The sequence below is a fragment of the Lolium perenne genome, chromosome 1 (genome assembly GCF_019359855.2).
Source record: "Lolium perenne isolate Kyuss_39 chromosome 1, Kyuss_2.0, whole genome shotgun sequence".
Classification (NCBI taxonomy): domain Eukaryota; kingdom Viridiplantae; phylum Streptophyta; class Magnoliopsida; order Poales; family Poaceae; genus Lolium; species Lolium perenne.
In genome coordinates, this window is record NC_067244.2 from 77,221,963 (window position 1) to 77,239,448 (window position 17,486).

General features: G+C 46.3%; 2 protein-coding genes across 2 annotated transcripts; both read right to left on the bottom strand.

The window, feature by feature from the left end:
- Positions 1–68: 68 nt before the first annotated feature.
- On the bottom strand, positions 69–1,157 carry LOC127331562 (F-box protein At1g11270-like). Its single transcript, XM_051357739.1, has one exon. It carries the CDS (start codon positions 1,155–1,157, stop codon positions 69–71), a length of 1,089 nt encoding a protein of 362 aa, XP_051213699.1.
- A 408-nt stretch (positions 1,158–1,565) lies between these two features.
- LOC127293876 (replication protein A 70 kDa DNA-binding subunit C) lies at positions 1,566–5,861 on the bottom strand. Its single transcript, XM_051323571.2, has 2 exons — positions 5,422–5,861; positions 1,566–4,106 (listed from the first exon to the last, which is right to left on the bottom strand). Exons 1-2 carry the CDS (start codon positions 5,703–5,705, stop codon positions 1,883–1,885), a joined length of 2,508 nt encoding a protein of 835 aa, XP_051179531.1. The 5' UTR covers positions 5,706–5,861; the 3' UTR covers positions 1,566–1,882.
- Between the last annotated feature and the right edge of the window lie 11,625 nt (positions 5,862–17,486).

Below are 17,486 nucleotides of genomic sequence, written 5' to 3' on the forward strand. Positions count from 1 at the left end.
ATTTTTTAAACGTGTTGTAACAATAATAATATCCTTATAAGCCATTGGCTAATTCACCGCCTAGGTTTTTATGTAAAACAATTGAGTGGCTCCGTGGTCTTGACATAGACGAATGTTCGGTAGCAGTAGCACTCGCCTTTCATCTTGGCAACAAGCGTGCCCTTGGCTCGACCGACATGTCCAACGGTGCCCCCGAGGGGCACCAACGTGGCTTTTCGCTGGTGCCCATAAAACGATGATGACTCACGCGTCAAGACATACTCGCCATAGGCAAAATGTGGCCGCGGGATGTCCTGTCGCCTAAAGGTATACCTGCAGGTCCACGTCTCGTTGTCCAGAACCCACACCTCCGTGGTCACCGAGCCATCGCAGACGTCGAAACCCAACCTCCCGTGCACTTCCGTCAGGTGGTATCGATCACGCCCGGCCGGCAATGCAGCCGATAGCGGCCTGGTGGAGGTGATGCGCTCGCTTCGGAGGTCAACGGATATGACTGTCGGGGAGTGGCCTCCGGTGAACCAGTGGGTCGCTCCATCGACGCTGATGATTCCGGCATTCAGATTGCACTTTGCGCCTCCGGGGATCACCGGCACCTCTCGCCACGCCGCCTCCCCCAAAGTGAGGACATGCACCCTGTCGAACTCGTAAACGACGCCGTCGAAGCTGCATGGGACGTGCACCACCTTGTACTGCCCGGTGATGGGGTGGTATCCGAAGCTGTAGGCCTTGTCCCACTCCGGCCAAACATGTCTCTCGACAACCAACCCCTTGGGCCGCAACGGCGGGACAGGAAGCTTCTGCCTAGTGGCGGGGTTAACCACCGTGACGGCGCCACCAGGCTCCTTGTTGCTGCACAGGCAAAGCAGCCCGTTGCACGTGCCGACCATCTGCGTGCCTCCTCGGAAGTAATTGGCGGGATCCGCCATGCCTTTGCAGGTCGCCTTCCATGGCTCCGAGAGGTTGCTGACGAGGTAGGCTTCAGCGGAGCAGGTGTCCCAGATGAGGGGCTTGCCGCGGCTCTGCATCTCCGTCGTGCGGTCATCGACGATGTTCCGCCAGTGCTGGCAGACGAGGCGGGCGCGGCGGCGGGAGCTCGGTGGCAGCCGCTGCAGGATGTCCAGCAGCACGTCCGTGGAGAAGTACTTTTCTGCCGCCATGGCTCTGCCTTGTTTTCCTTGCAACACCGTGCACGACAATGTGGTGTCGTTTTAAAACGATCAGGTCTGAGCCCCGCTTGGTTTGTTGCCAAGTAGTAGGGCTTTTAACGTAGCTGAGTTTGTTGTCGGGTTGGAGTCTAAAGATTGAAAGACTTTGGGCAAAGTACACCTGCCAAACAAACTCAACCGAGACCGTAATGAACTCTGATCCCTGACCGGAATCTACTGAAACCGTGTCGCGCAAGGAAACATACCACACTTTCTGTGTAAAAAAAAGAAAGAAGCACGTGACACGAGGGCGGACGTAAGATGATCATATTTTCAGATAACCAGAAAAGGTTTTACACTTACTATATTCAGGAAGGGTGTGACTAGTTCTCAAGTCAAGTGATAGTGATGTCACTCTCGTATCTAAAAGTCTCAATTTCAACTTTCAACTAACTTGCAACTGGACAAACATAGCGCAAGCAATACTAAACATTATCTGATTCAGAACAAAGGGAACCAAACAAGCACATCGTATCTACACCGGAAATGACAATGGCAGCTAAAGTACAAGCTTCTTCAAGTTCTTAGCTAGCAAGCCTAATTATATATAGCAGGGCCCAGTAAGCACTTGAAATAGTCGCAAACACACAAGGCATATTTAGCAACTGTACAGAATGCATGGCGATGCCACGCAGCTAAAACTGAACCAAGATGCTATTGGATCAGCCAACAATACTTCAGAAATTACCAGCATAGGACTGCATGTTGTATCCTGATGTAGCGGCGCCGTTTCCGTAAATCTGGCGCTGGGGAGCAGCAGCCTGCGCCAGACAGTCTCTAGCGAAGTGCCCAGGCTGACTACACTTATAGCATAGACTAGTACTGGTGTTGCCACCAGCTGAAGGGCCGTAGGAGTTTGCCTGCACTGGAGAGTCCCTAGAGGCATAACCAGTCTGTGCATATCGTGTTGCAGATGGTGTACAAGGCATCCCACCATATAAGCTCGCTTGTTGCCCAAACTGATTTGGGAAAACCATATTCATGGTGTAGGTATTATTGGATGTGAAACCAGCGTTAATAGCAGCACCGCCATTCACCGCAGGGGTTGAGCCTGAGCCATCCTCCGCCAAAAGGCCATCGATTACTGCAAGAAGAAAGCGACTCTCCGTTGCCGTGTCATCCAATTTTTGAACCTTAACAATGGTGCATTTCACACGTGCTTCGTCGTTGTACGTTTCTTCCTTAACTTTCAGTTTGAATAAGTAATGCTGATAACGGGCCCGCTGTATGATTTCTGCAAACTTTTCATCATCTTGATCTTCATTTTTTATCGTGAAAAGATCTTGCGCTGGGAGGCCAATTATCTCCTCGCCAGCATCTTGGAATGCAGTTGCATACGTAGTAGACCCGGTGTGGTCCTGGATTTGACATGGCAGCATGTACCTATACTCGCAATTTTGAGAGCTCTGTTCACAGCTCTCGCATTGCCACATCTCATCAACATCTTTTGTGACCTTTTTAGTGCAGCGGGTACCATTAACCACTCCGGTGCAAGCTGGATAACAAAAATTGTCGGTCTTGATGTTCCAAACTGTACCCATAACAGTGATCCAGTCTGGCTTCTCTGATTTTCCCATGCCTTCTTCCTTGATCTGTGCAATAGTAGTTCGGACATCAGTCCGGCACATGCTTGACATTCCCACAGACAACGAAGTGACAGCAGCATTTTTGCCTTCTGTTATGTACCATTGCCTCAGCCTTTCTGCTTCAGGACCGTCTGGATTTATTTTTAAGCAGCTTGAGCTGATTGTGCCCACAGACCTGCCGTTGAAGTCACAAATGCGGCCACTTTTCAGGGCAAGTATAGGACTCGAACCAGAATCACACAGCAACTGCAGCTGCTGACCTTCAGCATCACAGAAGTTACCCCAAAAGGTTGTTTCCACGCTGCAACCAGACATGTCCTTCAGTTGGAGGACTCTTTTCGAGGCTTTCACACCATTCTTCCTCGTTACTGTAGAAGAAGGGCCAACTGATGTAACAACACCAAGCAAATCTAGCATGGTGCCTATATCCATGTTCGCTATTTCGCTGATTTGTCGGAAATTGAAACGCTGACTGCGGATGCTGTTGTCATCACTAGAACAAACTTCTACAGATGTTCTAGCATCCATACTGATTTCAAAGTCATTGTTCAAATGGTTATACTGCTTCTGCGCAGGTTTCAGCGCCCCTGGGCCCCCTCCAGATATCAAGTACACCTTACCAACCTCAATTAGGTCATAGAACTGATCAACGGCATCTTTAAAACATTTTGCACGAATTTCTCCATCATGTGCATCAAGGAGATCAAAAGTGAAGAGTTTTCCTGGACCTTGTGCATTTCTGTAGTGATTGACATGAGTCTTTGCAGTCACCCTAGCCTTTATCTTCCATGTGCCTTGGTATGGGTTCAATGCAGAAATCGGGGTAACACGAGGGCCAGCTTCATTCTTAGTAACTGGGCCACTATTTCTATATGCTGGAGGTGGCTGCTGATACGAAGGCTGTGCAGGACGAACATAAGTATTGTCAGGAGGGCCGAGGCCCCCAGCTGTGCTAGGAACTGCAAACCTTTGGCTTTGATGAGAGTTCAGAAAAGGCTGCTGAGGGTTGGGCTGCACAACATCGGTATGCATTGTGTTTTGTGCTGACATTGTATCATGAGAACTACCAAAAAACACATTGTTAGGTCCAGATCTGACTGTCCGACCAATCGAAGAGTCCAATGTGCCGTGGACACCATTGTAGGGTTCACCATATGACAGATTGTTAGCAACCTGTTCCACCCTTGGGGCAACTGCATTGGCCCGTAAGTTAGGCTCCTGGCCTTCACGTGAGCTTTTAGTCTCGTAAATCTTTGGTTTCCCGATCATGTCGCACTCACTTTGCAGAATATCAAGTTTGCAAACAATAATGATCCTGAATGCAACAGAGAAGAATTGTCAGCTCAACTGTAGAAACTTATATGCAAACATCTAGTATGATCCAAAAGTTTTTAGAAAGTCATCTGATTAGGTCTACCAGAGGATTTATTTTTTCTATAAACAAACTTGACTCATAAAAATAGAAAATGGTGTTACTTGCAGAAACATGATCAAATTGAAGAAGAGATTGGAGAATATGATAGTTAAACACCCCTTTAGAATTTAAAAATCCAGCATGTCCATGTTTTTTTTTTTTATGCTCTAGAATTATGCATGTTTATTTATGGCCACAAGAACAAATAAGGTTCCGAACATTTGCTGAGTTCTTACAAGTCGGATACTAACAACATGTTAAATATTACAAATGGTTTCATTAGTTTGACACGGCAATCAAAATCAAAATGAAAGATTGTTAGCCATAAGCATTGGCACAAAATACGACAGTTTTTTTTCACTGAAGCGAACATACAAACATGATGCCATGGACTGATAAAACCCTACACAACAAAGGTAGTTCTTCAAAAAATTATATTTCGCAAACTAGGAGTCTGGAACTTTCTTATCACTGGTAGGTTGTAAAACCTGAAAAGCAAAGTGCATCTACATCTCATTGTGAGTACACTCACAAAAATAAAGTAGCATGTAAAATCACGGTGGAATAGGAAATCCAAGTTTCTCAGAGTCCGCAGAAGAATGAGATTACGGACAGGGTAATTCTTGCCATAACGGCAGCATGAAAGGTTCACCGCATTTATTTCACATAACACGAAACCAGACACAAAATTCCCTCATGTTATCAGCAGCATCCACACCAAATATAACTTATTCTGCTGGGACTGAATGAGAACACAAAAGTAAAGAATTAATGGCATAGGAAACACTTGCCCAACAACATGAGCGGCAAGACCACGTGTGGGGGGCAAACATTATCATCAAGTAACCCTGACAACGTTTATCTGAGTGCATGAACAATTAGCGTACTCTAGAAAACGCCAATAATCCAGCGTTTCCTGTCAAACTCTAACTCTCTGTTTCATCATATGTTGAAAGCTAAAGAACGGTAAAATCCCCAAATGTGCAAAGCACTGCGACATTGGCCTATACTCACGATTCAAGAGACTAACACAAGATCCCATCTTAGGTGCAACCGGTGGTACCCCAGGCACAGCAACGAACAATCAGTACCCCCACCAATTGAATCAAGCAGATCAAAATCCAATCTTTCTGGCGGAACAAGCCAACCGACTCACATCGACATGAGGGTGGGGGGCGCAGAGAATGTGGGTACGTATGCCGGATGGCGGACTGACCTGCGGCCCTGGATGTCGCTGCACATGACTTCGAGGAGGTGGACGATGGAGCCGAGGCGGAGGGTGCCGTCGGTGACGAAGCGGTTGAGGTCGGTGGAGAGCATGGACTGCAGCGAGTGCACGCCGTCGGAGACGAGCATCCGGAAGCGGTCTGACCCCGCCGCGCTCTTGGCGGTGATGGGCCGCACGTCCGCCACCTGCAGCACCGGCTGGATGGTGCCCAGCCCTTTGGGGAGCTCCGCGATCTCCTTCACCGCGCCCGAGGTCAGCCGCGGCGCCTGCATCGGGTCGATTCCGCGGCGGCGCGCGCGCGGGCGACCTACCTCAAGCTTCCGCCGCGGCACCGGATTTTGGGGAGGGTTTCTGCCGTTGGTTGGGGGAGCGGCGGCGGTGTACGGGGTGCAGAGGAGGCGGCGGTTTGTGAGATGTGGTGTATGGACCGGTTGCACGGAGTGTGGTTTTAAAGCTTTTGTGTGGAAACGTTTTGGTCGGAGAGGGAAAATGGAAAATTCAATTTTGGTGCAAACCGAGGAAGGCAGGAACGAAAAGGGATTGTCTCACGGGGACTTAAATTAGTGAGACACTAGTACAAATGCCCGTGCCCACGGATCTCATATTTTATTTTTCAATGCACATATATAAGATGACATTAAGCCCCGTCAGCAACATCTTTAACGAGAAAGGAATATCTCCTACACGGATACTAATCTGGTTCATCAGTTGAATCCTCAAGTGTTCCGATATTTCCCAGACCATATACCATATGTAGTGCCATATCAGCATCTATCAAGGCGATCATTTATGTCGAACATGCTCCAGTCTATGTTTCGTCACACACCAGGTTAAACTCCTTGCACTTGATGAAAACATGTGCTCCTTCCACCTCAGATAGTAAAATGTCTTGCCATGGTCCCGTGATATATTTAGGTTTTGACAACCATGTAGTTTGACATTCAATTAAAATGCATTTCGAGAAGTCATCATTTTCTAGCAACAAGTTTTCAAATGCATTTAGGATACTGATATATATTGAGAAGCCGTAATTTTGCAGCCACGTAGCCGTAATTTTGTAGCCACGTATACGCATAATCAAACTTTCTTTTTAAGCCTTAATTAACTTGAAACTTTCCATGAGTCATGACACTGCGAAAAAATAAAAGAAACTCACACCCAAACTGGAAATAAAAGAAACTCACACCCAAACTGGGACACGGCCACCCTCTTAGTGCCTCTCGCATGCCTCCCCACTCTCGACCTTCCTTCTTTCTATCTCCCTCCATTTCCCTTTGGTGAAGAATCCTTTCCTTGCCTCCCCACTACTGGCGACCGGACTGCCAAGTCCCCTGCCTTCCAGCCGCTAGCCTCGATGAACGCCTTCCCCCACCGCTGCCGCCATTACCTATCCCTGGTGGCACGCCCATGTTCTTCTCCGCCGCTTGTCGTTGGTTATGGTACTCGAGGGAGGAGGCTAGCTTGTGGTAGGTCCACAACTCAGCGCTTGGCGCCATGGAAGAGGAGTGACAGACCTTGTCTCAACAGGATATGTGGTACACGTGTAATCATCTGCATATGTTTAGCATAGGTTAGTCCTCACATAAGTTCAAGTATTACAATATGATTATTCAATAAGCCAAACATATACGCATATGCCATGTAAATGAAAATTATCCATTGTCACCAACAGATTTTCCGAAACAGAATCTCGTAATACTGAGAGAAGACATCATAGTTTGAGGTGATGATGGAAATATCCATTGTCATGCATACATAGGGAGGCTTTGCAGTATTTGGAACGTAAATTTCAGGGAGGTGAACCTTTCTCTCATAGCGCCATAGAAATTAAATTCGTGGGAAGGGGGAAAAATCAAGTACAGTTAGGTAGCAAACAACCAGTTGAGAAAAGTAAGTTTACAAAACCCAAAAAAAGCTCCAGCTCACAAATTGTCCATCCATGAACTTAAGAACATACATTTTTCTCCAACTGAGTTCTAGATTCATGAATATCAAAAAATTGCTTCAAATTGCACATTTCCTTTCCAGTCAAAAAGCAAACTATTTTCCAAAGATCCATCATTGTCATATATACTGTATCGTGAGGATCCAAATCCTTGTGGAATGCGCACAAAGTCTCAGATATACACGTATCATCAGGAAACCTTTCTCAAATAATGGCAGGCATGCAACTTTTGATGAGGAAGAGAATCAGAACTGACCTCGTTGGAGGCCATGGCTTTGCATTGCTTGAACTGCTCTCCTTGGTGAAAACATGTTATATCTCAGCGTTAAAATAGTCTTTACCAAATAGAAGGTTCGGATCTTCTACTTTTGTTTTCTAACAATGGTGGAATTTTTTATTCCATAAGGTAAAACTACAGTGGCAACATAGCAGTATTCAATTTTTTCTCGTTATTACAAATTATTTACACAATAATGCAAGTAGTGAGCTACCTGTGATTGGGTTGTGCCTCTATGATAAGCTAATTTGTCCAGGCCCTATGTGTCTGATTGCCCAACCTTTGTATGGTACATGAAACAAATATCAGATCAAAATTTTGCATTTTTCAGGAAAGTCTAAGAAATTCCGAAAGGGCAAGAGGGTCATTGCTCACCTTGTTTCTCGTCAAGCTCCTCCAGATTTTATGACACTCCTTGCATAGGAAGTCACGCATCATAATCAAAATACTATAGAGACCGAGAGGCGATAGTTCTGATGAGTACACTAAGAAATTTAGCGAGCATGCAAATTTGTCATGTTACTTGAACTTGAACAACAACATAATTTTTTTTTTAAACGGAGGCAAAAGCTTTGCCTCATTCATTGATTAAGTAGAAGGTGCCCGGTTTTTAGAAGAAAACCGGGCGAAAACCTACAGGGTCAAGCCCACACTCACAACTGCCCACTCGCCACCACGAGGGGCACACGCAACCACCCTGGCTACCACAAAAGCTACACATATGCGAAGCTCAAGTTGACCTATGCCAAACAGATGGCTCTTCGAGAAGAGGCTGGCAGCTCCGATTCTGAAGACGAAACCCGTACACTTCCCAAAAGTAGTTTCGACTTTACATCAAGAGGAGACCAACCCGAAGACATTCGGACACGCCGGAACGGAGCCGACTAACATGGGCTTGTGCAACCAAGCCTTGCTCATCACCATTGTCGTTGCCTCGCAAAACCTCCACCCCAGAACACCCGCATCACCGGTTGACCACCAGCCAACCCAGATGCCGTGTGCAGCCAGCCCGACGGAGTGCGGGAAGGGGATCACCGGCTTCAAGACAACGCCCTCAAGAGGGGAAGCGACGATAGAACGACGCCGTCATCCGATCCCGCAAGGCAGGATCTAGGCTTTCACCCGAAGACGTGAACCCGGTGATAGCGAAGGTCGAAGAGCTCCACGACCGCCCCCCCAAGAAGGACGGCGACGTCCACGGACGCCGCGCGGTCAGGCTTTCGCCTGGAGCAATCAAGCCTACAACATTCCCACGCAACCGGACAACAAGACGAAGCTTCGCCAGTCCGCACTCCACTGACACACACCTCCCATGCGGCGACAGCGCGACCGCCGCATAGGAGACACCGAAGCTTCACGCTGCCCAAGCCATCTGGAACCCAGCGAGGCCAGAAAATGACCAACACAGCGCGCCCCGGACCATCCCTGCACCGCACATCAGCCAGGGACTGCACGCAACGCAGCCTGACCATCCACATGGCCCAAGCGTCGCCGCATCCGCCGGGCCGCCGCCACGGCCCGCCTCCCCATCAGACCCCAACGTCCCGGAGCCGCCGCTCCGGCGTCCTTGCGCCCACCTCCGCGCCACATAGCGCCCAACCTGGCCATCCTCGCACGCCCGGAGTAACCCCTCCGGCAACAGCAGACTGCTGCCGCACTCCACCGCACCACCTCAGGCGCCCCACACCACTGCGGCCCAGATCGGGCCCCGAACGCCCCGCACCGCCGGCCGCCGCCGCTGCTACGCCACGGCCGCGCCTCCACAGCCCGCAGCGCCCAGCCGCACCACCCCGCCGCCGCAGCGAGACGGGACTCCAGGGCCGCCGCCCTGGCTTCCACCCTCCCCTCCGGCGACGCCCCACACGGGCCGGCCACCCTGACGGGAAAGAGCTCGGGCCTCCCTCACCCCCTTTGGAGATGAGGCCCGCCGCCACCGCGGCAAGGGCCGGCGGCAGCGGCGGCGTAGGTCGGTTGCTGGCGGCGCGGGTAGGGTTTGGCTCCCGGCGTCGCCTGGGGAGCGACGCGAGGAGCCCCTGGCTTCGTGAGATTTAGTTCACTTTTTGGCCTAAAGTAACAACATAATATAGAAGCTATGGTGTCCCGTACTACTACAGAGAGAGAAATATAATGTAGTTACGAAACTTTCAAATGTCAAATATGCATGCATACTGCAAAACAGTTACCACTGATGGAGCAATAGATTATTGCATACAAACAGCATTTTCGTACTTTATACTTAGAACGTAGCAACGTGAACTCCTCAAAAATTTCTTATCAATGAGCACTATGTATGCATCCCGTTAATACACTTGTCAATATACAATCAACAAAGAACTAAAGATGAAGCTCTGTATCTAGAAACTACCGAAGCAGTAATATCATTTTTTCCATGCGTTCCTTCAAACAATGCTCCTTCTTGCAGAACACAGTAAAGAAAACGGAAACCTAATGGAGTTTGATCTTACAACCAACCTCCTCAAGGGGCCTCAAGGCTGATGAACTCGTCGCCCTTGTGATCTGCCACCACAACCATCTGATTGGCCTCCATGTTCACATCATAGCTTCATCTCCACTAACATGGTTAGACATAAAGAAAGAAGAGAAATTGATAGAAAGACTGGAAGAATGAATCATGCAGTCTTAGACATAAAATTAAGAGTGGTGTGGAACAAGGAATCGATTCTAGAAAATAACTATGCAACATTCCTGGAATAAAAAGTATATATACAACATTCCTGAATTCATGAGGAAAATAAATTACCTATGCAACATTCGTGAATGGGAATTGTAGATTGTGTACAAATTGATGCTTGCTTTTGTGTTAAGGATTCTAACATTTATGATGTACTAAAACCATCGTGCAAGTAAGTCTCATATACTGGATATATCTTAGAACAGAATTGCACGGTAACTCTGATGTTGAAAAGAAAGTCAGCGTAAAATGCGATAATCTGATCGTTGTCTGCACAAAGTTCAAAAGAAAGAATAGGGAATTTTCGATTAGTATTTGATGTAAACATTAATTAGTACATAAATTTAGAAATGAAAAGTTTCTAGCAAGGTATGCAGTACCATTCGATAGAACACAAACTGAAAAGAAATAAAAAAAAACCGCGTCGCGGAAGCACAGAAGGTTCACATCCCTTTGGTGACTGAAGGATCCTCGAGCCATTATAGGATCCTACTGCTATAGATGCCTTGACCTCTCTTATATCAACTCCAACACTCCCGCTCTTCCTCGCTATCTCGGGTAGGATGATGGGATGGAGGGCGACATCGTGCAAGCACTTACATCCAATCGAAGAGCCCCGTTTCATGCTTCCTGAAGATCCTTTCCATTGCTCTGGTCACCTTGAATCTTGGAGTCATGTCGCTACCACCTATCGACACCCCAATGATCTTGGCTCCGGGTGTTTCATCTGCTTGAGAATCTAGAACCAGGTTATTATGACTTGCTTCAAGGGCTATGATATGTCTCCATGCAACTGAACAGGATGTTACTTTGTAAATCAAGCAAGACAGCTCATAGCCATGTGAGCGCAAGAACCAACACAAGGAAAACAAATTTCTAATCTCCTTAGATAACCACCTACGCTTGAGGACGGCGACCATTGTGATGGTCTGAAGCACAGTCCTCCTGGTGGGTTGAGGTTCGGAGAGGCTTGAAACAGGCAGCTGGGTCATTTTCTGAGCAAACAAAGCGGACAATGAACTATTCTGTCTAGAAATACATGCACGATTTGCCAATAGCAATGAGTTTTCAAAATAATGCATGTGCATATCACTGCCAATACTAATTGTAAAACGGTTGCAAGCAATTTGCAATGTTAATCTCATTTCAAATACTGAACTGTAAAAAGGTTGCAAGATTTACAATGCATCAATCTAAGTGTTTTCCCCCAGACAATCATAACGATCCTAGCATGCTTATGTGTGCAAACATGCATCCATAGTTATGTGTTGACATCCATCCATAGGAAGAACCAAGATATAAAGAACAGGATCGCCTTTGTGCTTAAAGGCTTGGCCAAGCTTCAGGAGGTATCTACCGCAGGTTTGGAGGTTGGCATCGGGGAAGAACACGGGCACGAGATGTGTGCACTCTCTTTTCCCTGACTAAGATGAAGTGTAGGCTAAGCCTAGAATCATTGTTGTGAAGGAGCAAAAGAAATTTCTTTGTCAACAAATTAACATAAAACTGAGCTGATATGAGGATCTAGATAATATAGGAAAAATTAAGTGAGTATACTGTAGTAGTAACAACTAACTTGACATGGCATTCATCGGCAGGAACCAACTACATATTGCCGCATACTTCCGTGGTGCGTGTTAAGTGCCCTTAGACTTGCTTCATTTCCGTTCCGCGTTATGCGTTGGCATATTCTTAATACTACTGTTCCTGGACCCAAAAATCGTGTGTTCTGCCTAGACCGAAAAATGTGGGGAAATCATCCCTGCTGCTTTTATCCCCTCTGTTTTAGTTGAGATGCAGTGAATACTACTGCCTTTAGTTCAAAGTAACAGTAGAAGATATAGCTCGGACGGAAAACACATGCTAAATAAGTACAAGTCAGAGGGTAAGATAGATATGTCAGATAGTGATAGCTACCAACATCTTTTGGCCGCCAACTCTTGCTTTTGTTGGGCTACAGATCCCTCTCACCCAATCTACTACAGGCCTCACTCAAAATTACCTAGGAAAATTCGGTGCCCACTCATAATAGTGATAGGTAGCCTTCCACGGTAGACAGATGATCACCGTAGCCCGGAGGCTCCCTGACTCGCAAAAGAAGATCTTAAAATTTTATCATTGAGTTATGAGCTAGAAAGCTCTGTTTTGTTTCATTAGACTGCAGACACCAATTTTCACTTTGTGGCCATTTGTTTGACATATAACATAGTAAAGTTAGCTTTCTGTTGCTTTACTGAAGGGCTATGGAAGTGCCGTCATTGCGATTGGATATACCGTTTGGCTAGTCCGTACGAAAGTGGTGTCCTAAATCATCAGGGCTATCGCCACCAGATTGATCGGAAATCGTTAGTTCAGAAAGAATGGTTTACAGTTCACTGAACAGGGGTTAGTGTCAGAAACTGAAACAATGAGGCGATATGAGAAGATTTAGCATAGCAGGGATCAACTTCAGTTCACCTAGCATATCTGCACTTGGGTTATTTGTGTTTCTTGTTATACTATTTGAAATTGTTTTGCTGCACAAAATAGTCTCATGTGAAAATAAACTGAAGAAGGTCCTTCACTGCGTCTAACTCTGTACTGATATTGCTCTTTTTGTTTTTTCAGTTCCTCATATCATTACTGGAGTAAGCGCCAAATACCTGGTCACTGAAGCGGCACAATCAGGCCCTGAAGAGGAGGAGACAAATAGGACTCCGAGTCCGAAGGGCAGAGAAATTGAAACACATGAAAATGGCAGTGCTCAAGAAGCTAATGGATCACACACAAATGGTTCACACCAAGTCTATAAGTCTATAACGTCGACGAACCTGAGATTGCAAATCCTAAATAAGAATCCCAGCTTCAATCAAAACCATATCATAGAAATTAATCAGATTGGTCCGTTCTAGAGAGAGAGAGAGAGGAGGCACCTCACCGGCCGCGCGGGGCGGAGTTGTTCCAAGCGAGGTCGTCGAAGGCCTTCTGCGGTGAACTGGCCCCATGGAGAACGCCGTGAGCTGCATCGCCGCCGGCGCGTTGTGGTGGCCGGCTCGCCGTGGTGCAGCAGCAGCCCCCTTGGCCAAGCGCTCAACGCAGGCGGGCGAGATCAATGGAGCCGCGGGTGATGTGCGCGCACACGCCGGCGAAAAGACCTTCCGCTTCGCCATGATTCATGGGCGACCGGCCCATCGTCTCCGTAGTTGTGGGGAGATTGAAAGGGACAGGGGAGGGGGAGAGGGAAAATGAGCTAGGGTTCTGGATCGGGTCGTGGCTTTGTTTTGGCTGAGGTCAATCTAGAGGCCGATCTTTATCGGAGGGACCAGATGCAAAGCGAGCGGCAGAGGCCTTGGCCCATTCGCCCGACAGTGCGACGAAGTGCGACGACGAAGGGGTTTGACGTATCGGCAGAATAAGGAACATGTTCCTTTTTTTTAAGTAGTGTAGATAAGAGCAAGTTTATAATCAGCAGTTGCTTGATTTTTAGGGAGACCCCTAATTTCCCCTTCCAACTCTTGAGTAGGGCTGAGCGGAAATCAGGGTCATTATGTTCATCGAGATTGATGGTCTCTCTCATGGAGTCTCCCACGACCATGCAAAATATGAATTTTAAATATACTTTATATTCTGGACTACACAGAAATGATCAAAATGTAGATCTGAATAGTACATTTTCAAATCTCCGAAACATATCAAATTTTGTCTTTTTTTTCAAGCCCATAAATAAAATAATTTTGGGTTGAGATTCTGCAACATTGTGGGATATATCACTGGCAATGTACATAATTATTTTTAGATTTCAGATAACTTGTAAAGATGTTATATGAAATTTCTTAAATAGCAAGATAACTTACTATAGATCCAACATGACGCATCACATGACTGCATATGCAAAGTGTTCGGATTGCATGCGCAAACAATAAAGAACTTTTATAGATCCAGTTCACAAAAAAATAAAATAAATTTTAAAATAATAAATGTTAGACTCGTTTCGAATAGTTCATCACGAGAAAGTGAAGTATGCAAACAAAATCAATTTTGCATTGGTTGGGTGGAAGTTATGAGAGACTTTTATTTACTAGTGTATTTGTAGAAGGAAATCTTATTTGGTGGGTGGGCGGATCCCATGTATCCAAATCCACATGCAAATGGATGGTTGTGATTTCCGCTCCGCCCCATATCGCTCGGCGCAAGCATTTCTATCCCATACTGTTCTTTTAGCACTTTTTCACCACCCGACTCTTCTCCACGCATGGGGCGGACTATTCATGCGTATAGAGGAGGTGAATACCCTAAAAAAATTGTATTTTTTTTTAAAATCAAGTGATACAACTATCAATTTTGGTTTACATTATATGAAAGTCAGTCCAATTGTCGACAAAATCATGTGGTAGTTCTGTTGGCTAGAGCAAGTGATCCTTCATTAGCAAGCCCTAGGTTAAAACACATGTTTTCTCACTATTTTTTCTACTTTTCATTGTATTTTTTAAATTTTGAATACCCATTGACAAAGTTATTGGCCCGCCCATGTCTCCATGTCGCTCTATCTCAACTCGATGCTTCCGCAGTTCCGTCCTCTCTGGCCACCTTAGCCATGAACCCGGTTTGAATTTTCATTTTCATTTTCTTTCTCTTTTTTTCCTATGAAATTGGGGTTCAAATATGTGAAGCCAAGTGAAGGATGTGGGTTTGTTTTGATTGTGTGCATCACCAATGATAAATTTGTTATGAAATTTGTGTACTGAAGATGGCCAAGAAGTTGAGCGATGGTTGGAGGAGGAATTAGACGACCACAAACTTGACCGATGGTGACAATAAGAGGAGTCTGACGATGGCTGCTTTGTAAAGAAGTTCAAAGAACAAATTGAATCAACATTTTAGCAAGCCCTTTTCCTCAATCTGATGTGTTAGGCAGAGCAGCAGCGCTCCCACAGTGATTATGCATGTTTGCTGCAACGACGGACACCATTTTTAGCTTCCAAGAGATCTGGAGATTTCCGGGCGCTTCAAGACAAATGAAGAGTGACCCCTGACGAGAATGCATTATCTGTACACACCAAGTCCACACAAATACCATTGGTAATTAAGAGGATGAATGAATCGTGCCCTTGTGATTCTGCATGCTAAGACTGACGCTGTACCCTGTAATGGCAGCTTCCAAAACGCCATTTGCAAGCCAGTCGCCATTGCCTATAGGGAGTATACTAGAAGGACCCCGTGCGTCTTGCCGCGCCGATTTGTCCTTTAACGTGTAAACCATCTTTTTTTGTTACACTGTACATTGTTCTAAGAAATTCAATAGTTCAAATACCAAAAAGGGTTTCAATCGCTTAATAACCTCTACTTTTGTTATAACTTATACTATCGAAGAATTTTGATATTGCCACAAACAAAATTCCATTTTCTAGAATAGTAAAGAAAAAAAATAGTTTGGCGAACTCAGAGGACAAAACTATACATAAAAAGGAAAAGATGCCCTATTGGATGTAGACCCATTGTATATTGTTCTAAGAAATTCAACATGACAATATAACATAAAAATACAATAGTTTCGCTATCACATACTGAAATCCATTTCACAAAACAGCAAAGTTCCCGGAATCACTTTGGAAACTTGAGAGGACACAACTAAACTATATAAAAAAAAGAGAGATGTACCTATTAAACATGAGAATTGTGAAAATGCTTGGTCGCAATATGTATGCAGAGGACGGCCGAATGGAACTCTTCCAAAATAAAGAAATACCATGTTCTTTAGGAAAAATAGATCCTTCTATTCACAATGTGTTATCACCAGATTTTGGTCAAATCCGAAGGTGGGCCGTTAGAGAGATGGGCTTGGAAGATTACACGTGGAAGATCTCTGAAGCGGCCTTGCACGGAGAATTTGGGCTAGTTTGCCCGTGTATCTTTAATTATAGTAGATTGTATCGTAGATTGAAAGTTAGAGTTTGTCTCGTACACGGTGGGGATATTCCCACGTTAGAAAGTCCCCTGGACTATAAATATGTATCTAGGGTTTATGGAATAAACAACAACTCACGTTCAACCCAAAACAAACCAATCTCGGCGCATCGCCAACTCCTTCGTCTCGAGGGTTTCTACCAGGTAAGCGACATGCTGCCTAGATCGCATCTTGCGATCTAGGCAGCACAAGCTCCACGTTGTTCATGCGTTGCTCGTACTGAAGCGTCTTTGATGGCGAGCAACGTAGTTATCATAGATGTGTTAGGGTTAGCATAGCTCTTCGTATAACATGCTTACGTAGTGCAACCCTTGCATGTCTAGCCGCCCTCACATCTGTCTCAGGTGTGGGGGCGGCACCCCGCTTGATCATTATTTAGTAGATCTGATCCGTTACGATTGCTCCTTGTTCTGCAAGGATTAGTTTAATATCTGCAATAGTTAGGCCTTACAAAGGGGGGGAGGATCCAGCGGCACGTAGGGTGGCGTTCGCAAGTCCTAAACAGGATGTTCCGAGGATCAACTTCATGTTGGTTTTTAGGCCTTGTTTAGGATCGGCTTACGATCACCGTGCGTGGCCGCGAGGCCCAACCTGGAGTAGGATGATCCGATTATGCGGTGAAAACCCTAAATCGTCGTAGATCTCATTAGCTTTATCTTGATCAAGCAGGATCACCATATATTCGTGCACCCCGTACGAATCATGGGTGGATCGGCTCTTTGAGCCGATTCACAGGATAACCTGAGAGCCGATCGAGGCTCGTATTTAATGTTTACGTGTATGCCATGCAGGAAACTAAGCGAGGCATCCCCATCACCTTCGACCAGGTATAGGTCAGGTGGCACGCCCTTGCACTTCGCATCGCCGCGTGTGACCGAGAAGAGCATTGCGGGCCGTCGCTCGGAGGGTCTCGGCCAGCCGCAGCTCTAGGCTCTTCCCGGCTCTACGGTGTTGACAAGCCGCTGCCCGCCGGTGGGTTTTGGCAGTCAACACATTACGGCACGCCGGTGGGACCATCATCTACATCAACCACATCGCCATCTACATCCGAGATGGCGGACGGCACGCCGATCACCTACGAGGAGCTGCACGACGAGCTCAAGAAGAGATATGACGAGATCAAGGTCACCCTCGAAGCCGACCTCATCGGCTCTTTTCAGAGAACCCGTTCCCATGGCATCAGATGGAAGGGATT

Bases quoted from the DNA above. Each gene is read 5' to 3' on its own strand.
- LOC127331562 (XM_051357739.1), bottom strand. From the start codon at position 1,157: ATGGCGGCAGAAAAGTACTTCTCCACGGACGTGCTGCTGGACATCCTG.
- LOC127293876 (XM_051323571.2), bottom strand. From the start codon at position 5,705: ATGCAGGCGCCGCGGCTGACCTCGGGCGCGGTGAAGGAGATCGCGGAG. The intron at 4,107-5,421 runs GTCAGTCCGCCA...TGTTGCATTCAG, and splicing joins AGCGACATCCAGGGCCGCAG to GATCATTATTGTTTGCAAAC.